Below are 24,122 nucleotides of genomic sequence, written 5' to 3' on the forward strand. Positions count from 1 at the left end.
CAAGGAGGGCTGGGGCGATGTGGTTGTATCTGCGTAGACCCTTGATGAGGCGTGCGGCCACATGTAGGACACTTCTCAGTGGCATAAGGGAGGATGACTGGAGACCTTCGCTGAGATACTATCCCCAACGCCATGGCTGGCAATCAGGCGTCAGGCAGAGCTATGCTATGTCCCCTTGCAGTGAAAAGGTGTCCGAAGAGCAGCTGTACTCAGAGATAGATATCAAAGATGAGGAATTTGTCGGAGTCCATTATAATTGTATTTGTATTTTATTGAATTTATATAGCGTTTTAATCCAAAAACAACCTGTATGTTAAAGCCCTTTGACAGACCCTAAGCAAGCACAACATCTATTTCCAATACGCAGACAACAAGTATTCTTCCAAATCTCAATGCGCTCGCAGCTACACATCCTCAAAAGCTGTTGCTCCACTATCACCACCAGGATGGCTACCCACTTCCTCTAGCTAGAACCTTCCAAAACTGAAATAAATCCTCTGTCGCCACCAGATACAAACCCAAACTCATCCCCTGCATCAAAGAACTTGCCACTGACAACCTAATCATATCCTAACCTCTCCACACCTGTCAAATCCCTTGACTTCACCATCGACCCCCACCTTTCATTCACTCACTACAAAGCTGATATCATCAAAATATGCAATCTACAACTACACCTTCTACGAAAGATCAGACCCATCCTTCCACCTGACAACTTCTGTACCACAATCCAAGTACTGGCTCTCTGCAAGCTGGACTATGGCAGTGCTCTTCCCACTATACACCCTAAAAGCATTCTTGCTTTGCCCCCCGTCCACCCATCTACACCCTCTGCAAGCCATACAAATGTCAGCAGCCTGACTCCTCCTACACCTACCCAAACATTCACACACCATCCCAGCTCTCACCCATCTCACTGGCTCGCCATACTCACAGGGAATTGCCTTCAACGGACTCTGCATTGTTTTAAAGTTATCTACCACAAGTCTCCTACTTACCTTCATGACAAACTCAAACCCATCACCCACACACAAGAAAAACAAGCCAGAATCTCCTACAGATTTCACTCTACAAACTAACATGCACACACAAATTTGCATTTACCCACAGAGCATGGAACACCCTACTGCTTCACATCCACACTGCACCCTCCACCGCTTTCTGAAAGGCTACAAAAAATAACAATTTCACCACACATAAATATCCCTGCCCCTACATGTCACCTGCTACCACTTGTCTATCCTGATATTTCTATCGTATCCTGAAAACATTTTGTAACAGAGGTTTCAACTCCCACGTTTTCACCCTTGTGTACAGGGCTCCTAGACACCCTGGGTAAGGCTAACATTGAAAAAAGATTGTAATAAAAATAAAAATAAGGAAGGAATTCTTAAGTTGCACAGCCTTATACTAACATCCACACAAAAGGGTATAGGTTTGAATTGCTTTTCATTGTGAGAAGATACGAAAGTGGCCACTAGAGGCTGAATCAACTCATGCAGCACATTAATGCGTAATTAGGAATAGGGTCTATGTTAAATCACTGTTATGGTAAGTTGAATAAGCACCAAGCTCACGAGAGGGAGAGGTGGTTCCCGCAGCTCTTGCGTTAGCATATAGGGGCTGGACCCTGGAAATCGTGTGCTTGTAAGTAATAAAGTAAACCTAGTTTTTCAGGTTTTCATGTAAAGGGTTTAATCAGTGGTTTAGGTAGGGCAGCCGATGCATGTTTCGCCCGTGCTGGACTTTCTCAAGGCAACATTTATTCTTGACTGCCTTCGGTTGTTCGGTGGGTTGGCTTGGCGATGAGAATATCCTGATTGGCGTGAGCAGGCACAGAGTTCCTTTGCTCCGTTTTTCTTTTTTTTTTTTTTTGAAAATCAAATTTCTATTGGCATTTTTTGGTTATTGAATCATGCACTTTGTTACATCAATTAACAACTCAAAAACATTTTAACAACCCTTAGTCCCCCCCCCCCCCCCCCCAGCCGTAGATAGAGCATTGGTATCTGGCTTATCCGACAGGCTGACAGAAAACGTTCCTTGACGCAGTCTGTCAAAATTCTTGTGCACAAATGTCTTGGGCTCAGCTTGTTGCAGCCCCTCTGAAGTGGGCTCCGCCCAGGTGTTCATTGGTGTCTGGGTAGGTCCTCAGGTGTGCTTTTATTGTTTCAGGCCGGGCGTTAGTACTTCTCAAAAAAGGGGAGCCAGAGTTCTTCAATATTGGACCTAGATTCATCGAGGACGTGTGTCAAAAACTCCACGTCATAAATGGCCCGGACCTTGGAGACCCAATCCCTCTCAACCGGCATGTGTGGGCGCTTCCACTTTTGGGCTAAGCAACACCTAGCTGCCACCAGCAAGACCTGTAGCATGTGGCCCTGGGGTTCCTCGTGGACTTCTCCTACATCGATCCCAAAGAGGAGCAGTCAAGGGCACAGGGGCCTGCACACTCCATCGACCCCTATAATCCAGGATAGGACCTCTCCCCAATATGTCTGTACTCTGGGGCATGACCACCACATGTGTATGTAGTCACTTTTTTGTTTTACGGCATTTCCAACAGTGCGGGTCGTATCCCGCTCTCATTCTGGCGATCCTCTGGGGGGATAGTGCCACCTATGTAATACCTTTAGGGCTTGGTGTCGGTATTGTAGCAAAGTCGTAGAGCAATGGGCTCGGATGCACATCTTTGACCGCCTCTTGTCGTCTATTACCCCTCTCAGGTCCGTTTCCCATTGTGTCCGGGCTGTTGGGGGTTCCCCAGTGGCTGAGAACAGCAGGAGTTTATAGAGGCGAGATATGACCCCCTTGGAGCCCCGAGTGGAAATGAGCATTTTCTCAAAGTCTGTTCGGTCTCTCCTGAGGGTGTCGCCCCATGAAGGTTTAGTGAGGACTCCCTTGAGCTGGAGGTAGCGGAACGGTGATAGTTTGCCCAACCCCAGGGCCTCCTCCAGGTCTAATAGGGGCATGAAGGATCCCTCCACCCATAGGTGGCCTGCCCTGGTGAGACCCACCTCGTACCACTGTTGGAAGGCGGCTGGTTCGGCCACCTTATCAATGAATGAGAGGGCCCAAATACAGCTCAGCGGGGAGGGCCAGGTGTTAAGCCATCTAAAGTAACCTCCTTCCCTCTAAATCGACCATAAGACCCCCAGAACCGGGTGGTGTAGGACCCTTCTTGGGACACGTGATCTTGGGACCCACAATTCATCCAGCGTGACCGGGGCAAGTACCTTGTTGTCCATTGCCACCCATTGCTTCTCTGACCCAGGGTTGAAGTGATCTGTGAGAATTCTCAACTGGGCTGCCTTGTAGTATGTTTCGAGGTCTGGGAACCCCACCCCTCCGTTTTCCTTGGGCCTCGTTAGAACATCATATGAGATCCTATGCTTCTTGCCCGCGCAGAAGAATCTAATAAGGGTATGTTTTATTGCCGTTAGGAAGGTCTTGGGCACCTGGATGGGGAGCATCTGAAACAAGAATTTAGGGAGAACCACCATTTTAATCACGTTAAGACGTGCCATCCACGAGAACCCAGAGCCCGCCCATCTGTCTACATCCCTCCTGACCTCTGTCCATAGTGGGGTGAAATTGCTGGGGAAAAGGTCCGCAGGATTGGCTGTGACCTGGACTCCCAAGTATCAGAACCCGTCCCTCTGAAGTCAGAAGGGGAGCTCTTCCACGTATTCTGTCTGTTTCCGATAGGTGTCCCCCTATAAATGCCACCGACTTAGCCAAATTGACCTTGAATCCCGAGAGATATCCGTAGCGTGCCAGGCCTCGGGAGTACATGAGGAACAGTTTGTGACTGTCTAGTGATATAGAGGAGCGCGTTGTCGGCAAATAAGCTAATTTTACAATGGGAGTCACCTATCAGTACGCCGTTCATTGTTTCATCATTTCGAACAGAGATCGCCCAGGGCTCCATGACCAGGGCGTATACTAGGGGGGATAGTGGGCAGCCTTGTCTCGTTCCCCTCCCTAGTGGGAAAGCCTTCAATTCCGTCCCATTCGCAACCACCTTAGCCGATGGGGCGGAGTAAAATGCTGACATCCATCCCAACCATCTTCGTCCCATCCCTACCGCTGAGAAGACCTCCCCCATGAATCCCCAACTAACCCTTGTTAGGCAGAAACTTGTGCAGTTCCCTTAGGGACCACTGCAAAAGATTTAAGACTACAGGTGTTAGTAGTAAACCCACTTGGCAGCAGTCTGTACCACCCAGATTTACCTGGTAGCTGTGGCTGAGCAGTCAGACTTCCCTCAAGAAGAGTTAGGCAGTATGCAAAGTATACTCAATAGGCACTCAGATACAATAATACAAGCAAACACTGACCAGAGCTTTGGTATCAAAGTATATAATTATTTATTTAAAAACACACAGTTGAAACACTCCAGCACTCTTATTGTAAAATATTCTAAACACAGTTAATATTATGATATATACACCCCTTTTTCCCTTATTAGAAAATCACAGTAAGACACCACTTATTTTCATACAGAGGTGAGTGCTTAACTAGATTGCACTCTACTAAGGTTGTGAAAAAGGGGAGGGAAAAAGACAGAATAAGCAGGATTACACCACTCTACGATTCAGGAACACTATTAGCAAGGCAGAGAGCAAAAAAAGTCACTGGTGAGCCAAAGTCCAAAGGCTGGGCCCACTCTTAGAGAGAGCAGAGCACACATGTGGCAAGATCACACAGTTACACTAGGCTTAGAAAGTCTTGCAGAGGGTTCAGAAAAGAGTTCAGAGAGGCGTAGAAAAGTTTAGCCAGGGTGTCCCAGGCCAAGCCAGGTTCGAAAGCCAGGGGCTAAATCTACCCCGTACAGTCGGTTGCAAGGGAAGCCAGGCAGGATACGGTACCTTAAGTGGGAAGGATCCTCCAGCGGTGGCAGTTGTTGCTGGTAGTGGTTGCAAGTTGCGGCGTCGTCCAGGGGAAGAGAAGATCTCGACGTGGAGGAAAGATGCAGGTCGTTGCACTACCAGGGCAGAAACCAGCCACAGAGTTTTCTGGTAAAAGGTGGTACCTTTATCTCGCGGTCGTGGTAAAACATGGTATCCCGGTTGCCGGGGTGCTTAGCACGGGCAAGGCGGCCACGAGATACGTCGGGAAAGCGAAAAGACGGTGAAACTGGTTATCCCCACCAGTCAAAGGAAGAAGACTCTCCGGCGGGAGATCTCCTCTGTCGTTGGGAAAAGTGGTGAGACGGTCCAGCAGGGCTCCACCGGTCGTGGTGTCGTGGCAGGTCGACTCAGCTTCTCCCTCATCGGATTCATAGGTCCTGTGGCGACTTCTGAAGTTCCAGTCCCCAAAGCCCTGCTTTTATGCAGCAAACCCCCATTCACTCAGCCTAGCTGTCACTCAAACATGCTAAGTGGTGAGCAGGCCGGCTCACCACTTGGGCCAATCAGGACGGAGTGTGACTTGAGTTGCCTAGGCAACTCAGTCCAGGGTGCCTGAATTCCCCTCCACCCCTCCTAAGTACCCCAGACATAGTGGCACCACTTTGGAGGGCTTCTGTGGAGAAGCCCGCCAAAAAGTGGAACAAAGGGCTCGACTTGGGTTGGAGTCACAGAAGAGAACACAAACGCCATTTTAGAATCAAGTTTTAGCAAAAAATACCAACCGGAGAATTAATATTAATTAAATAAACCGGCGGTATGTTCGGGGCTACCTTAAATAATTAAATAAAGATAGTAGCCTAAAACAATGGGAAATCCCATAGGAAAATATTCGCAGTTGAATATAAAAAGGAGTATCCACTGCCACCAGCCAAAACTCGATCAGGGGGGACGGAGACGTGCCCCCTCGACTAACAGACCCTGGGGCAATCGAATTGCCCCAGCCAGTACGTCCACAATATGATGGTTGGTACTGGTTCTGTTCAGAATTTAAGACTAGTAAAGTCAATGGTGACTTTACATGCACTGGGAGACAGTAGTCAGTCCCAGGGTATGGAGTCTATACTGGGGGGTCACTATGACACCCCTGTGTTACTGCACGGAGGGTGCTGTGTAACACATCACAAAAGCACATGAAACCCTATGGGGTAAAAGACTCCATAGTCTATTACACACATCTAGATTCAAAGAAACACACTCAAATCATGTCCAAGAGTGAGGGTAAAAGAGTCTCACTCTTGGCAGGAGAAAAAAATAAACCCCAAAAATCCAGCAAAGCTGCTGGGGGACTCACTAGGTTAGGAAATTCAGCATAAACCGAGAATTCTCCCTAACAACCCTGTCGAAAGCCTTCTCTGCGTCGAGCGCCAGAAGCAGAACCCCTTCATCGCGGACCAACCTTGAATTTAATACGTGGAGGGTTTTGCGCATGCTGTCGGAGCCTTGCCTGTTGAGGATGAATCCTGCCTGATCTGGGTGGACCAGGCGGGGTAGGCATTTCTCTAATCGGGTTGCTAGAATTCTGGCAAAGATCTTGGCATCGAGGTTCAGGAGGGAAATGGGCCTGTATGATCCTCAGTTTGCCAGGTCTCTACCCGGTTTGGGTATTACAGTGATGAGGGCCTGCAGAAAGGTGGGCGGGATTGTTTCTCAATTTCTAATTTGGTTAAACAGTTGAGCTAGGGGCTCGGCTAGGTTGGATTGGCATTGTTTGTAGAAATCCGCCGTGTACCCATCTCCCCCCACGGCTTTTCCCACCTTTAGCCTCTTAATGGCGGCCTCAACCTCTTCCACTGTGATATCCTCCTGTAGCTCCTGCTCGATCAGGTGGGGTAGTAGGTGTTCCGCTAGATATGCCTGGATCTCCTCCACTGATTCCCCCCCCTGTTTTGTATAGAGTTCCCTATATAGGTCAGCGAAAGAGTTTACTATTTCTGCCTTCTTGTTGTGCATGTTGCCCCCGCTATCCCTAGTAGGCCCCACCTTCCTCTCCATTCTACATCCCCTGGCTCTGCGCGCAAGTAAAGTCCCCACTCTGTCACCCCTTTCATAGTATCTTTGCTGCGTTTATCTCATTTTCTTGACCACCTCCCCTATGAGGACTGTATGCAGTGCCTGTCTCTTCTCTTGTATCTCTGCCAGGAGGGTTTCCCTATCTTCCCCACTGAGGTAGAGCCTTGCACGTAGGGCCTTTAACTCTGCTTGTATCTTGTTTTCAATGAGCCCTCTCTCCCGCTTACGCCTGGCGCCCTCAGCTATAAGGAGACCCCGGAAGGTGGCCTTTGCCGCTTCCCACACCATCACCATGTCAGATTCCCCATTATAGTTTGTCTCAAAGTAGGCTACCATTTAGTTCCTTAAGTCTCTAAATACTGGGTCCCTCAAGAGTGTGTCATTGCAACGCCAGCGTGAGGATCTCGGGGACAGGGGCAGTGACCAATTTGCTACCAGCAGTTCGTGGTCAGACTACGTTATTGCTTCCACCTTGGGGAGCGCACCACCGCCCCCCCCCCCCCACCTCTCAAGTTAAGAGCAGGTCGATTCTCGTGTAGGTGTAGTGTGGGGGAGAGAAGAAAGTGTAACCCCCCCGGGCCCGGCCACGCCGTGTGCCATACGTCTACCCAATAGTGTTCCTTTACAAGGGTCTGTAATGCTAGGTTATCTTTGGTGACACCACGTGGCCCCACTCCTCTCGCCGTCCACCAGTCAATTTTGGGGTCCATTATGAGGTTGAAGTCACCGCCTAATATCATGGCCCACTCTGCCCATTCGTCCATTACCCTGAAGATCTGGGTCAGAAACCTTATCTGACCTGAATTGGGCACGTATAGGGTTTTCAGAGTGATGCTTTCGCCCTCACAGGTGCCCTTGATCCCTCAGGAATCGCCCCCCAAAGCCCCTCTTGGTTTCTGTGTTTGCGAGGTGGAATGTCTTATTGAGAAGAAAGCCCACCCCTTCCTTCTTTGAACTTCTATGGGATGCCCAGATTTTTCTCCCGTTTTCCTTTCCTTTGATGGGGGACTCTTGCCCCTGTTTATAGTGGATTTCCTGTAGGAAGAGTACCATTAGCTGCTGTTTGCGGAACATGTTGCTGGTCAGTGATCTTTTGTTTTGTTTAAGCCCTTGACATTGAGTGTGCCTATCCTACTTTCAACCATTGTTGTCTTTGGTATCGTTTTCTACCTGCTCCTTCATTTGGTTCTGATATAGAGCCCCTTGTGAAGCTCGGGACCCTGGCTTGATCTGGCTGACCCCCTCCCCCCCCCCCCCCTTGACCCACCTTGGTGTCTCCTCCTTAACCCTTTCATTAGTCTCCCCAAACCCTCCCACCCTGTCCCATCCCCTCCCCAACCCTCGTTCCCTCCCCCCCTTCTTCCCCATTTTAAGGCGTTCGTCTACGTCCCACAACACTCGTTGGGGTTAGTCAGCGAACCACCAAGGACTCTACCCAAGCCCCAGATAGTGCAAATGCTCGGGGTTCCCATCCCTGTCATCATGTGTGGGGTGATCCCATGCTATCCTCGACATGGATGTTCACCGTGGGATCCTCCGTCTGTGACCCCTCCCACCGCCCATATTATTAAACTTGGACCCTGGGCGTGAGTCCCTCAACAATTTGGTTACTGTTCAAGAAACCACAACTGGCTCCGTAACCCTAGGGGCCGAACATGGCACCAACGTGGCGTGTGACCCTAGTGGTCCTGGGCCCCGGCCCCAAGTACCGAGGGTGCCCCCACCTGGCACTGTCGTCCTGAAGGGGCCCTCGCCCATTTCTCAAGAGGTAACATCACGGTCACTTCCGGTGTCCCTCAGAAGCCGCTAAGGGGTGTCTAGTTTTTTTAAACTTGCAGACTCCCTTCACCCTTGCTTTACCACTGGGATTATCCAGTCTGCTATGGCCCCGTGGTGGGTCCAGAGTGTATCCTTCTCGGCTGCCTGAGTAGCCGGCCCAGTCGCTGACCAGGTCCTCCGTGGCCCGTTGAATGTCTTCCTCTGATACCAAGTGGTGTCTTTCCCCCATCCATTCAAATGCCAAGTAAAAGGGGTGGCCCCAGTGGTATCTAACCCCCTTTCCCTGGAGCCATCTGGTGGGGTTCCTGCATTTCTTCCTCATCAGCAAGGTGAGGGCTGAGAGGTCCTGAAAGATAGCCACCATGGAGTTTCCATATTGTATGTTTCCGAGATTCCTGGCTTTTTCCAAAATCTTGGCTTTGTCCTTGTAATAATGTCCTCCTCTCCCCCCCGCCCCCACGGCGCGGTGGACTCTGTCGAGTTTAATCTCTCCATTGGCATCAGTCCCCAAGACAATCCGTATGTCATACATCTTGCCCTCTAGGGCTTGTGGGCTCTCGCCCTCGGATTCTACAAGGCCGAAAATGCGCAGATTATTCCTCCTCTCCCTGTTTTCCATGTTGTCCACCTTGAACCGTAGTTCCTCCTCGTGACGTTGCACCTCTTGGAACCTAGCCTCCATTTGGGTTTCCAGGAGCGCCGTGGAGAGCTGGTTATTTTCAACTCCCTCCATGCGGTCCTCCAGGGTGGTGACTTTTGTTGTGAGGTCTGCAAGCTTGGCGCCCATATCGGTTCGTATCCCGCAAATCTCCTCCAGGATCATCGGAATGTTGTTTTGATTGCACCCAGGTCGGGAGGTGGTGTGGATAGACCCCCAGCCGCCATGTCGCTCTCGCCGGTGCAAAATTGGTACTTTGCAAGGGCCTCCTTCCAGCTCATGAGGTTCTTGCTCAGGGCGGGCGTAACAACTGCCCCCTATATGGCCTGCGGCGGCGAGGACCCTGTGCCCAGGCCCACGGTTTTCGGCGGAATTGCAGTGGAGCCTGTGGGGGGGAGATGCAGTGTTTGTGAGTGTTGGCTCCAGGGGTGAGCTAGATCCGTTTGAGGCAGGTCATTACCCCCGAGGCGGCAGTCCCTGGGTCCTCGGATGGGGTCAATCCGGGTGGCAATGGGCAAATGGGTGTGCACACCCAGAGATAGAGAGACCCCTAGGTGGAAGTCTATAGATTAAGCACAAGGTGGGAGAAAATGCCCTCTGCGGTGTTCCTCAGGGCATGTCCCCCGTCTGAGTGGTACTCCCCCCGGGGGTCCGGCATAAAGAAGTTGGCCTTGGGGTTCTTGGCCCGTTGGGCCCCTCACCTGCAGCGTGGGTCCGTCCGTGTGTGGCCCTCAGCCTGTTGTGTTATGGGCATGCTCCCGCGAAGGCTCAGGCTGGGGAACCCCCGGTGTGGATTCAAGCGTGACCTCCGTGACTTCTTGCCTCTTTTATTGCTGAATGTTTCCCGGATGCTGGAGGCCCGGACAGGCTCCAACCGTGGTGGGTGGTGAGGCAGGGCGCGCCCGTTCCTCCTGGGGCTGGGGGGCCCACACCAGTAGCTCCAAGTGTCGCCTCTCTCCTACAGAGCGGCGGGGGCACGCTTCTGCGACAGCCCGGTGTTGCGCCCCCCAACCCCCCGTGCCCGCGAGTCTCACAGGGATCACCCGGAATGGAGGGGGGGTGGCGTGTGCCTCACCTTGCGGCTCTGGCCCCTCAACTGCTTCTCACGTGTGGCCGCGAGTCAGGGGGAGGCGTAGCAACCCAGCCCACGAGGCACACGCATGCAGAGGGCATGGGCGCAGAATGCCCGCCAGTGCCAGGCTGCCCCGCTGTGCCCCCAAAATGCTCTTTTGATGTTCTGGGTCCCAGGGCCTGGGCAGCCCCTCAGCGCTCCCTCAGCGATCTCGTCTCGGTGCCCGGACCGCCTCGGAGGCACGCCGCAACCTTCTCTTCCTTTCTCCTCGAACGGCCCGCTGTCCTGTTTGGTTTTTCAAGGTTGCCACAGATAGCTGTGGCTCCGCAATCCTATAAATACTGGCTCCGGTAGGCTTGGCTAAGCAAGGCCTTTCGGCTCCCAGGATCCTTGGCTGGTCTCTAGATAGACTCCAAAAAAAGCAAAGGATGTTTAGTCAACCTTCGTCCCTAGTGACGGTGGTCACGGACACATCTCTGACTGGTTGAGGCGCTCACCTCTCATGTCTGACAGTGAGCGGACTGTTGTCTACTGCACACTCTCGGAAACGCATCAACTTGCTGGAGCTGACGACAGTCAGGCTGGCCCTGGTTGCCTCCTCCCCTGTGAAACGCAAGACTGTGCTAAACCCGACAGTAAACACATTGGCCATACAGTACCTTAACAAATGAGGTGTCGTGGGGTCCTGGCCTCTGCAGAGAAGCAATGTGACTGTGGTTCTGGGCTCTGGAGAATGGTGTCTCTCTGACATCTGCCAATCTGGCCGGAGGACAGAATGTCACAGCAGATGCTGTGAGCAGATAGACCTTGGTCTCCCACGAATGGGAGCTCTACCAAGAAGATCTGGAGGGAATCTTCTCCATTTGGGGAACTCGACAAGTATACCTCTTCACTTCCAGTGTGAACCGGAAGTACAAGTTATTCTGGTCCCCGCAATTTCCGTGTCAGGGAGTTCTGCTGGACGCACTGACGGTCTAGTGAACTTTCGATCTACTTTATGCTTTCCCGCCGATCTGTCATTCCGCTGGTCCTAAGGAGATTGCGACTGTTTGGAATCACACTGATCCTGATCGCTCCGGATAACGTGATATCTGGAGTTGCTGGACATGTCCATCTGCCCTCCCTGGTGCCTTCTGAGGAGATCTGATTTGCTCTCCCAATCAGAGGGGCTGGTTCTTAACCCGAAACTCAGCAGCCTGTACTTTCATGCTTGGCTGCTGAGAGGCTGAGAGGCAGAGATGCAAGGAATGGCATTTTTCGGCTCATGTCTTTGATGTGCTTTTTTCAGCTCTGAAACACGCTACAAAGTCTATTCATGCCTGCAGATGGTATACTTTTTCGGCTTGGTGCCAGGAGAGGAATGGTGGACCCTTTATCCTGTCCGTTATCTCCCGTTTCTTTTTTTTTTTTTGTTGCTTTCTTTGGCCCAAGGGAGCCTGCAGATTGGCACTGTTAAGGGATACCTCACCAATTATCCAGTTTTTAAGAGGTCCATGGAAAAGGGCTTGTTCTTCACTATCCCCACTGTTATGCAGTTCTTGCAAGGTTTGTGTAACCAGTTTCCTCCAACCAGTTTGTTGTCCTGGAGTGAGATTTACATTTGTTTTTTGTGTTCCTTATGGGAGCTCAGTTTGAGACCTTACACCATTGTTCCATTACGTTTCTCCCCCATACAATCTTTTACTTGGTTGCCATCACTTCTGCAAGACCGGTGAGGGACCTCCAGGCCTTGTCTGTTAAACCTCTCTACTTGGTTTTCTCCAAGGAGAATGAGGCCCTTTTTTCTTCCAAAAGTACTTTTTATCTCTCTAAGAAGATTCTTCATCCTGTAATTTTTCGTCCGCCTCATCCTTGTCAGGCAGAGGTGTGATTCATTGGCTCGACACTGTGTGAGCCCTCAGCTACTACGACTCTCGGATGAGAGAGACTGGGAAAGATTACCATTTTTATTTTGATTCGCTGGCTCTTGTGCTGGTAGGCTGTGACCAAACGGACCCTGTCAAGATTGATCATTATCTTCATATCAAAATGCTATGATCTGACTGGAAAGTATGTATCTGAGGGCCTCCAAACCCATTCCACCAGAGGAGAGGTTTCCACCTCTGCCCTAAAACAAAGGGGTGGGGGTCTCCATCCTGGATATCTGCCAGGCAGCAACATGGGTGTCTGTGCACACAATTGGTAAGCATTACTGCTTGGAATCCCTTTTGGGTCAGGATGCCCGGTTTGATAGGGCTGTCCTCCAGAGTGGTGTCCTTGCTCTCCTCTCTCCTCCAGATTTTCATACTGCTTTGGGAGTCTATCATAGATGTGTAATCCATGGGAGGAAGAAATCCATAAGAAAATATTACTTGCCTCTCTGTACTGTTCTTTTTGATGGCTGTTGTTCCCATGGATTCATCATCAACCCTCACTACCTGACCCTGTTGGCAGAAGCTTAGTACACCATCGGTTCTTCGGTGCTTCAACATCAGAGTGCTAGGGAAAAAGAGTGAAACTGAGGTCATGGGGCACGGCACCTCTATATGTACTGGCTCCCATGTCATATCTGGTGTGGCGCGTGTAGTGGCACTGGACAGAGCCAACGCAGAGCGGCTCTGCGCCCTGCAGCAGCGGAAAGGTTTCTGAAGAACAGCTGTGCTGTGGATAGGATCTCATAGATGAGGAATCCGTGGGAGGAACATCTATCGGAAAGAACAATGCTGAGAGGTAAGTAATTTGTTCTATAAATGCAAAAAGCACAAATCATTTTGAAAATTAAAATATTACTGCTGTTTACAAATTGAAAAGTGTTTAACCATTGCATGACAGTAAAATCGAAGGCGAAATGAACCAAAAGCAATAGAAAAATGTTCTATAGCTGAGATTCAAGATCTGGAATGTATTTTTTTAATACAGTTACTCTTCCAGCCCCATTTTATTCAATTTATCAGAAGAAGCCTATTGTATAAATGTTCAGCATTTGCATTTTTACAAGATCGTTATAGAATTCTGATTAACATAGGAACACTTGATTAACATAAGATGATTTAACAGGATATGATGTGGCATTTGTAACAGGCCGATACACAAGTGTTTCAAGAAGCGACGAGGCAAGGAAGGGGGAACAGAGGGAGGCCAGAGACAACGATCTTACTACTAGGCCAAGTGACATTGAGATTGCGCAAGTGCAGGGGGGGGGGGAAAGGCAGGGGAAAGAAAGGGGAGAGAGCAGTGCTGTACATCGGATCAAAACAATAACAAGAAGTGCAGCCAGCAGGTGGCAGGTACATGGGTAAATGCAGATAGCAAGTGTCCAAAAGTGCAGGTAGGAGGCCTGTAGGGTTACAGGTACAGACCCAAGTGTAATTGTGTAAGGAGCCTGTTAAAATAGTATATTCATGATTATATCCCTGTATTCATTCATTAGGATGGTTGGATGACATAGGATTACCGCAGTACAAGACACAGTTTGATCACGGGAAAGTTGATGGCCGGATGCTACATTACATGGCTGTTGTAAGTAAATGACCCGATCCTTGCTTTATAGTATGTTCTTTCAATGTTATTCTTTGATTTGCATAGAAAGATAGAGCAAACCATACATAAGTCTTTCAAAGATGCATGTTGAATAAAGATATGCCCCTTAAAAACACATATTCAAAGAAACACTTCTATTGAGTCTATCATGCATCTGTTTGGACTCACAATGCATGGGACATAACGCGACTGTAGCGCCCTGTAATGCATGTATAATTGTTTCTGTTGGGTCATGAATTTTATTTAACTTACCTACTTATTCTATGCTATTTTGGTATGTCTCCAGTGTATGCTGCTTTAGTGCAGGCCATCTCAGTGCGAATCATCTTTTCTTGATGGTTTCTTAAAATCCAGGACTTTCCCTTGCTCTCATTGCTGTTTTTTTGTGTTTTTTAAAAGGCTCTTCATTTACAGCCTTTAATCTTTCTTTAAATGTACTTAATGTTCAGATATAAAATCTGTGTTTTGCTCAGGGCGCTGGATAGGATTTTTAAATGTTAGTATTTTACGAAGTTGAAAGTAAAATTCTAAAAGTAATTCTTGTTTCTAATAGGTTTTTTGAGGTCAAATTAAAATACATTTTGACTCTTAGATCAATATATTTTTGTAAACCATACATAATTGCTCCTAGTAACTCATGTAAATTAAGTCCTACATTTCCCTTTTAGCTCCTTTCCAGACAGTTTCATATGTCAGTTGTTTCATGTTTATTTTGGGTGGTGGTGTTTTTATTCCCCGTTTTTTTTGTAGTATTCACATGCTTTGGGTAGTAAGTGTCTGGTACGCCGCTTATGTATAGAGCTTATTTTGCTTCCTGTCCCCTGTCAAGGCCTTCCAAGTAAGGCTCACTGCAACTGGCCCTTCATGCTTTTATCAGGGTGGACATGTTCTTTTCCATGTGAGTCCTTAACTGCCTTCCTACCCTGAGTGCCCATGTGGGATGGCCTCTTAGATTAGGTCATACGTGTAACGCAGGTGGTCTTGTATAGCGTCTGTTTTCCACTGATGGAAGCCTCACTGCTTTTGGCTCTGTAAGAGAAAAGGGGGGTGGAGTCCATTAGTGAAACAGTGGGAAAGGCAGATGCAAAACCTGTGATAAATGCCGTTATATATGCCACATCATATCAAATATATCATATATAAGTCATTTATAACGTGCCTGTACGCAAGTGTTTCTAGGCGCGACAAAACAAGGGAGGGAAGACAGCGGGGAGGACAAGACGAACAATCTTAGTAGGTCTTCTTCATTCAGATTATGCGAGAACGAGAAGTACAAGGGGAAAGGGAGGGGGAGAGTGCAAGGAGAGGGCAGAGGAAAACAGGGCAGCAATGCTCAGAGTAAGTTCAGCCTAGGCAGCGCGGTTCTGCTAAGTGCCAGGAGAACAAGGGACTCTACAGTTAGAGTTACAGCCCCTAAGTGTGCGGTAGACCCGGAGGCAGTGCAAGGGTGGCTGACCAAGAAAGAGCTTGATACCCAGTGAGACTCTGAGGGTAGCCAAGCAACCAGTCGGTACAGCAGACAGGTAGGTGAGCAGGGGAGGGAGAGGGAGAAAGCAGAGGAAAAGAGGAATGTTTTGAGCTGCTTCCGGAACTTCAGGTGGTCCTGCTCAAGTTTGAAAGGGGCTGGTAGGCCATTCCAGAGGGAGGCACCTTCAGAGGTGAGAGAACTACCTCCACTCTCTTCCTGGAGAAGCGTCTAACCCTTAGAGAGTTGGAGGTAGCTGAGCGAAGGGCTCAAGAAGGAAGGTATTTTGGAAGAGAGCGTTGGATGTAGTGCGGGCCTTGGCCCCAGAAAGCCTTGTGGACAATGCAAAGGGTGTTGAACTTGATCCTTGCAGCCAGTGGAGAAATGTCAAGGCTTGGGAGATACGGTCCCTGGGCTTGAGGCCAAAGATAATGCTTGCAGTCCTGTTCTTGATTAGCTGCAGAGGCGAGGAGCAGATAAAGAAAGAGGCTGTTGCAGTAGTCCAGCCTAGAGATAACCAGGGCTCTAGAGACGGTGAGATTCTGGGGGAAAGTGAGAAAGGGAAAAGTCCCCTTGAGCAGGTGCAGCTGGTAGTGGGACTTCTTGGGGACGTCTGAGATGTGAGGAGAGAAAGAGAGAGTGGAGTTGAAGATGACGCCAAGGTTTTTTGCATTGCAGGAAGGCAAAGGAAGAGGGCCCAAGGTGGGCGGCCTGAGAGAGAGAGAGAGAGGGAAAGCAGGCGTCCCAATGAGAAGGATCTCTGTCTTACTGGCATTAAGGCAGAGATTGTTGGAGGCGCACCAATCCTGAATCACGGATAGACAGTCAGGAATGAGCGAGAGAGGAGAGGAGGCTGAGGGGAGCCGGAAGGAAAGCGGAGTGCCATCCGCATACCACTGAAAGTAAGAGGAGAAGGTAGAGATGAGGTGGGCCAATGGGGCCAAGTAGAGGTTGAAAGACCAGGGTGAGAGGATTGGTCCGTGGGGAACGCCACAGGTAGAGAGAGGTGTGGCAGAGAGAAAGGGACCAAGTTGGACCTTGGGAGGGAGGGGGGCGCTAGTAGGGGGGGTCCAAGAGGAAGGTGGTCAGCCACTCCAGGGCCTTATCCGTGATGCCCAGGTTCTCACAGAGTCGATTGGTCAGGGCTGCATGGTTGAGGAAAGATCAAGGAGGATGAGGACTGAAGGAATTCCGGAATCGAGTTTCGAGAGCAGATCTTCATGGGTGTTCAGGAGAGCAGTTTCCATGCCTCTGGCAGCTCTGGATCCAGACTGATGGTCATGGAGACAACGAACAGATTCAGTCTGGAGAGTAAGCTGGGAGATGGCCAGCTTTATCAAGAGTTTGCCCAGGAAAGGGGAGATGTGGTGTTGATGGGTGTAGGTCAGAAGTACCTGGTTCCTCAATGGCAATCTACTTTCTATGGTCTTGGTGGATGAAACTTGGGAGTATGTTATTCATAGGGAAGAGGCCAAGATCTAATGGACTACAGCGCTTTGGGTCTGGTTAGCCCCTTATGTTGGAGGATGCCTGTGATGAATCCTATGGAGTCATCACTAATTCCCAGTTTTGTCCCTCCTCTCATGTGGCTAGGGGACGGCAGCCGCTACCTGACCCTGGTGTGGTAATATGAGGGCGATCACATGAGAGGAGACTGCTGTCAGTGAAAGCGGTGATTCCAGCCGATTAGACACAGTATTTTCCCCTTCATACTGAATATATTATAATACCCAAGTTCTTGATGGCTTGTTGTCAGCCAACAATTTGTTGACACTGTGACAATGATACCATACAAGAGACAGATCATTGTTATGATGAGGAGGAGGATGTGTACAAGCTACCTTCTGCAAAATTAATCAGGATGCACCAGTTGCAGATTTGCCAGTAGACAATCAACCACTACATAACAATATGCTTTTAAAGGCAGCTGAGCACTTTGGAATCCAAACCCAAGAGACTCGGCTGGACAAAGATTTTGTGGAAGATTAACTGGGCGACAGGAAAGCCGCCACTCAATTCATTCCTATCCTTCAGTCCATCCAAAGAAGGATTCAACCTTCACTCGAGACCCGAGTCAAACACGGGCAGTCAACCCGCGTGTTGAAAAACTCTTCCATCCAGCACCATCGGACCCACTTTACATCCGGGGCTAGCTAAAACCAGACTCGCTTGTAGTAACCACAACCAGAAAGAGGGCCGGAACACCTTTAGCCTCTTCGGAGGCACCCCCTGATAAGGAGAGTAAAACACTCTACACTATGGGAAGGAAGGTAGCTACTTCAGCAGCCTTCCAGACAAGGATTGCAAACACCTGAACACTACTGGCAAGCTACAATTGACACAAGTGGGACGAGGTGACAGCACGAATAGCTTCTGCTCCTGAACCTCTGAAATTGCAACTGGCCCTAGTAGCAGCAGATGGCAAGGCAGTATCCAGCAGCATCTTAAAGAACAAATTGGATGCCGCTGACAATGTGGGCAGGATCATTGCAGAAGGTACCATCATCAAAAGCCATGCGTGGCTGCGCCAGTCTGGCTTCCAACATGAGACACAGGCAACACTCCTTAACATGCCGGTGGAGCCCACGTCTTATTTGGGAATTGAATTGATATTTTATTTGTATCGTACTCGTACACAAGTGTTTCAGAGCGTGACAAGGCATGGCAGGTCAAGGGAGGGGAACGGGAGAACAAAACAACAATCTTACTTGGCCCAGTGACAATGAGAACGTGCAAGTGCATGGAAGATGGGGGAGGGGAAAAGTGCATGGAAGGGGGGAAATGGAAAGTGCGAGTGGAAGATGGATTCAAATCTGCTAAAGAGGAGTATGTTGCCCCAAAATCTCTAGGGCAGATAACAAACAAGCCATCAGGCCAAAGAGGTGGAAGCAATGTCCATCGGTTTCATGGTCAGAACTCACAAAGGGGTTCAGGGTATGGACATGGTCAGGGCTCATCCTGGGGCAACAACCTGGGACAAGCCTTGCAGGGATTCCAAAGAGGCCAGCGCCGATCTCGTGGCCGGGGGAAGTCCTCCACATCCAGAGGTGGAGCTACACCTCCTAAACAATGACAAACCGCTTCAGGTCCGCTCCCATTCCGCTCCAGTAGGAGGGCGTATCTCACACTTCACCCACGCATGGGAGGGAATCACCACAGACAAGTGGGTGCTATCGACCGTAGCGGGGGGTGGTGGGAGTATTGCGTAGAGCAAATTCAACGACCTTCTAATCATCCCCACGATAAAGAAAAACAACGAAGGAAGAACAGCTCATCCTTCTCGAGGAGGTTGCAGCGCTGTTACTCATGGATGCCATAGAGATCGTAACAGCGAACGAGGTAAACTAGGGTATTTATTAAATGTACTTCCTTGTGCCAAAGAAAGATCCAACTATGCGCCCAGTGTTAGCCTTACGCCCTGCAAACACTTATGTAAAGCCACAAAAATTCTGCATGACAATGCTATAAGAAGTTATCCATCTGCTAAAGCGGGGAGACTGCATGGCAACACTGAATATGAAAGATGCCTATTTTCATATTTCAATGTTCCCAGCGCACAGAAGACTGTTGCGTTTCAAGATAGCAAAACAGCACTACCAATTCAAGGTTCTGCCCTTTGGAACAGCGTCTGCTCCATGGGTATTCAACAAGTTACTGGCGGTGGTGGCAGCACACCTGCGCAGGCAGGCCATCCCAGTGTACCCCTACCTGGACGACTGGCTGATTACAGGGGAATCACCCCATCTTTGCAGGCTAAACACTCAAAGAACCACTCAAAGAGAATCTTCTCTTCCAATTAGGCTTCTCAATAAACAAGACAAAATCAAGTCGTGTGCCAAGCACAACCAAACAGTTCCTAGGAGCTCTCCTAAACACGGAAGCAGGGTTAGTCTTTCCATCAATGGAAAGATTTCAAAATATGCTACGACAAATACATCTGTATCAAGCCGGTCGCCTTATAAGCGTACACAAAGCAATGCATTTACTAGGCATAATGGCATTGTGCGTTTACCTGGTCCCACACGCATGTTTGCGCGTGCGCCCCATGCAGGAGTGGTTGGCGAAACAATGGTCTCAGGCAAGCGGTCAGTGGGACGATCTAGTGGTTGTTTCGCCAACATTAGGAGACAACCTCTGCTGGTGGACAAAGGAAAGCCTGTTAAAGGTAAAACTGTTTCACGATCCGGCAGTGCAAGCATTCGTTACAACAGACAAATCACTCTCCGGGTGGGGGGCAGATCACCTTCACCACACAGCACATGGTCATTGGGCTGTGTTCGTGCTGGTAGAGAGATTCCCAGACCTCCCTGTGTTTTGCATAAAGTAACTTTGGGTCTCACCCTAGGTTACCAGGGGAATCCAGACATGGACCCCTTGCTCACTGCTCTTAGAGAGGCACAGCTTCAGCTCACTGATGATGCCCAACTAGGCTGAAACACGTGTATGGGGTTGCTGTGGTACTCTTGTTCAGAGGAGAATTGCCTAGCATTTTCGGTGCTGGACTGCCCCTGGGCAGGACAAAGACTGATATGCGGGGACATTTCTTCTCTGTGAAAAGAACAGTGAGCTAAAGACTTGGTTGACACTCTCGCAGGGGCCCTCCACCCAAGAACAAGTCAGTGGGCTGTGTTTGTGCTGGTAGAGTTTCTCAGACCCCCCTCTGTTTGGCTCCTGAGATCATAGAGTTTGGACATCTTAATCTACCACAACAGTGTATGGCTATCCTCAAGGGGGCACCTAAACTAAACACCAGACACTGTTATTTCGACAAGTGGAGGTGATTTGTAATTTGGTGCTAGTCTAAATAAATAAACCCCATAGAATGTACTCCATCCCACATTCTTAATCATATGCTCCACTTGTTGGACTCAGGGTTAGTATTCAACTCTATAAAGATCCACCTGGCAGCTTTATCCGCTTACACCACCTCCCAGAGTAAAGTATTGTGGTGGAAAGTTCCTGTCATTAAGGCATTCATGGTGGGAGTAAAGAGACTCCACCCTCCAATTTCTAATCCTCTGCCAGGCTGGGGTCTCAGTGTAGTACTTGCAAAGCTCATGAGACCCCCCACCCCCTTTGAGCCTATGCATAAGTCAAGTCTTAAACATCTGACATACAAAACTGCCTTCTTAGTGGCTATTTTCAATGTTCCCAGCGCACAGAAGATTCTTGCAGTTCAGGATATCAAACCATCACTACCAATTCAAAGTAGTACCCTTCGAAATAGCATCTGCCCCAAAGGTATTCACCAAGGTACTGGCGGTGGTGGGAGCACACCTGCACAGGGAGGCAATCCCAGCGTACTCTTAACTGGGCAACTGGCTGATTACGGGGGAGAGTCCCTAGGTTTGCAGGCAAAACATTCAAAGAACAATCAACCTTCTCTTTCAATTGGGCTCCTCAATAAACGAGAAAAGTTCAAGCCTTGTGCCAAGCACAACAAAACAGTTCCTAGTAGCTGTAATTAACTTGGAAGAGGAATTGGTCTTTCTATCAGAGGAAATAGTCCAAAACATGCTACTGCAAATTACACATTAAGGCGGCTTCCAGATAAGTGTACGCAAAGCTATGCGTTTGCTAGACATGATGGCGTCTTGCATTTACCTGGTAACACATACGCGTCTGTGATCCATGCAGGAGAGGTTGGCGAAACAATGATCTCGGAGAAGCGCTCAGTGGGACGATCTAGTGGTCGTTTAGCCAACACTAGTACAAAACCTTTGTTGGTGGACGAGAGAAAAATCTGTTGAAGGGGAAAACCCTTCCATGATCCTGAAGTCCAGGCGATTGTCATAACAGACGCCTTGCTTGCCGGATGTGGGGCTCATTACCTCACAGCTCAAGGTCTGTAGACTCATGCTACCGTGCAGAACCACATCAATCTGCTGGAACTACTAGCAGTGTTCTAAGCCGTTCAAACGTTCGAGATACACCTGATGAACTAGGCAGAGCAAGTCCTCACGGACAGCACTATGGCAATGTTTTACATCAACAAACCAGGGGGCACACGTTCTCCAAATCTTTCCAAACTAGCGCAACAAATTTGGAAATGGGCACTCAAATGGAAAATATTCCTATCATCTCAGCATGTTCCAGGGGAACACAACACTCTGGACGACTCTCTGAGAAGAGATCCCCTACCAGAGGAACACGAGTGGCAACTAGACTCAAAAGTCGTAGAGCAACTCTTCTCTCAATGGAATTTCCCCACAATAGACTTGTTCGCTACAATCAAACAGTCAATGCCCAGACTTCACGTCCAGGTTCCCCCAACCAGGCTCCAAGGGGGACACCCTATGGATGAACTGGTCAGGGAAATTTGCTTACACTCCCCATCCCACCCCCCAACACCCCTAATGAACAGTGTGGTGAACAAGATCCACAAGGAACAGGTGACGCTCATCCTAGTTGCTCCTATGTGGGCAAGACAACCTTGGTATCCACACCTGCACAAACTGGCGATGTGCGATCCCATCAAGCTCCCGTGCATGAACAATCTGCTCACTCAACACGGGGGACTAACAGTGCACCCTCAACCTCACTCTTTGAACTTGGCAGCATGGCTCCTGAAGTCAGAGTTCGGACAGCTTAACCTATAACAAAAGTGTATGGATATACTAAAGGAGGCACAAAGTCTAAGACTAGACCATCACACATTCTAAACTATATGCTTGACTTACTAGACTCAGGGTTAGTATTCAACTCTTTGAAGGTCCACCTGGTGGCCTTGTCAGCCTACACCACCTCCCACAAAAAGATCTCATGGTGGAAGGTACAGTCATCAAGGCATCCATGGAGGGAGTAAAGAGACTCCACCCTCCATCCTGCCACTGGGATGGGATCTGCATGTAGTACTCGCTAAACTCATGGGACCTCCATTTGAGCCGATGCATAAATCAAGCTTTAAACACCTGACGTACTTGACTGCCTTCTTAGTGGCTATTACTTCCATAAACAGAGTAAGTGAATTACAAGCATTGTCATTGCAGGATCCTTTCATTATCATACACAAGGACAAACTGGTTTTACATACGGATCCTAGGTTCTCCCCTATGTTAATTTCTAAATTTCATGTAAACCAGTCACTTGAGCTCCCGGCCTTCTTCCAGAACCCAAATAGCTTAGCTGAGGTTGAACTCCACACACTTGATTTAAGGAGGGCGGTCCTTTACTATGTAAACAAGACCAGACTGCTAAGAGAAACCGACCAACTGTTTGTCTCCGTAGCACCGGGCAGAGAAGGGGATTGCATTTCCAAGAATGCTTTGTCCAGGTGGGTAGTCAGGTGCAGACAACTGTACTATTCACTGTCAGACAAGACACTGCCTTTTGCGCCAACAACTCACGCCACAAGGAGCACAGGACCTACGCTGGCTTTCATTGCAAATATCCCCTTAGACAGCATTTGAAAAGCGGCTACATGGAGCTCAGTACACACTGTCACTCAGCACTACTGCATGGACACACATTCCAAGACAGATACTCAAGTGGGACAAGCGGTTCTAAGACCTCTTTTCGCCCATGAACCTTCTCGCAACCCACCACCTTCACCTAACACTGCTCGCTAATCTATGCATGGCATGTGATATAAGCAGATTCCACAGGCCTCAGAAGGGATAAATTACTCACCGTAATCATATTTCTGATGCTTGTATCTGTTTAGATTCACATGCATCCACCCTTCCTCCCCTCGGAGAGAAGGCGCATGAATGCTTATGAGCTTGTCTGATACATATCTGCTTGGATACAACTGTACTCACGCTACACCTCATGCTACCTCATGTCAGAAAAATAACAATCTGTGGGACCTCGACGCGTGAGGGAACATGGGTACAGTGGACGTCACACTAGGGATAGTATTACTGGCACGCCCTGTCGACGTCCCTTTTCGAGTTTCGAAAACAACTGTAATACTCTGCAGCTTCCACTAGATGTCGCCCTATGCACAGCATGTGAATCTAAGCGGTTACAAGCATAAGAAAAACGATTACGGTGAGTAATGTATCCTATATATATATATGTATGACACGGCCCGTGGTAGCGGCCATGTAGTTATGGTTAAGTTGCGAAACCCATAGATAGACCACCTTTTCGTCGACTTATAACTTTGCTTCCCCCTGGAGGAATCCTCACCAAACTTTGCAAAGTAAATTATATGGCCGCCCTGAATTTTTTTCTCCAAGTTTGGTGAGGTTTCGTGCAGGGGGGAAATATTATAGGGGGGGTCCCAAAATAAAATTTTTTCCATAGACTGAATGGGCGAAAACTTTGCGCACGGCTACAGGCCGAACGGCTGGATGGATTTGCACCAAATTTGCGGCAGGAGTAGGGGCTTGGTTCAGAAAGCATGCTTTTGTGTGGTTGGTGGAAATCCGACCAGTACTTTTGTTGCAAAGAACTGAAATGTACGTCTCATAAAATGTGATATCTGGCTCTGCACCGCGGACCCATTTCCCTGTTCGCTGTGCGGACAGACGGCTCATTGGCTTGCAGTATGCCTTGCTGTCGGCGAACTGTGGACGCGGCCGGTGGTTGGCTGGAGGGAAGCGTGCTGTGCGTCAAAGTTTTTGGGAAACGCCATCACGGTGTATCGGAGGAGAGTGTTGTGGTGTGTGTGCCAAGCATCTAGGCATTGTGTGCATGGCTGGGGCTCTTGTACGTAACAGTGTGCCCACTAAAGTTAGTCATATCTGGCTCCGCTCTGGC

At 49.1% G+C, this 24,122-nt stretch overlaps 1 protein-coding gene across 17 annotated transcripts in view; it reads left to right on the top strand.

Moving 5' to 3' along the window:
* The window catches only part of PPFIBP1 (PPFIA binding protein 1), a 1,584,927-nt gene that overhangs the window by 1,267,128 nt on the left and 293,677 nt on the right, over positions 1-24,122 (top strand). For all 17 annotated transcript variants that reach the window (XM_069628106.1, XM_069628107.1, XM_069628105.1 and 14 more), the window contains one exon: positions 13,842-13,930. In XM_069628106.1, coding sequence (XP_069484207.1) covers positions 13,842-13,930 — 89 coding nt within the window. The remainder of the gene's footprint in view (positions 1-13,841; positions 13,931-24,122) is intronic.

This window comes from Ambystoma mexicanum, chromosome 12 (genome assembly GCF_040938575.1).
Source record: "Ambystoma mexicanum isolate Mex_15411 chromosome 12, UKY_AmexF1_1, whole genome shotgun sequence".
In the NCBI taxonomy this organism is placed as follows: Eukaryota; Metazoa; Chordata; class Amphibia; order Caudata; family Ambystomatidae; genus Ambystoma; species Ambystoma mexicanum.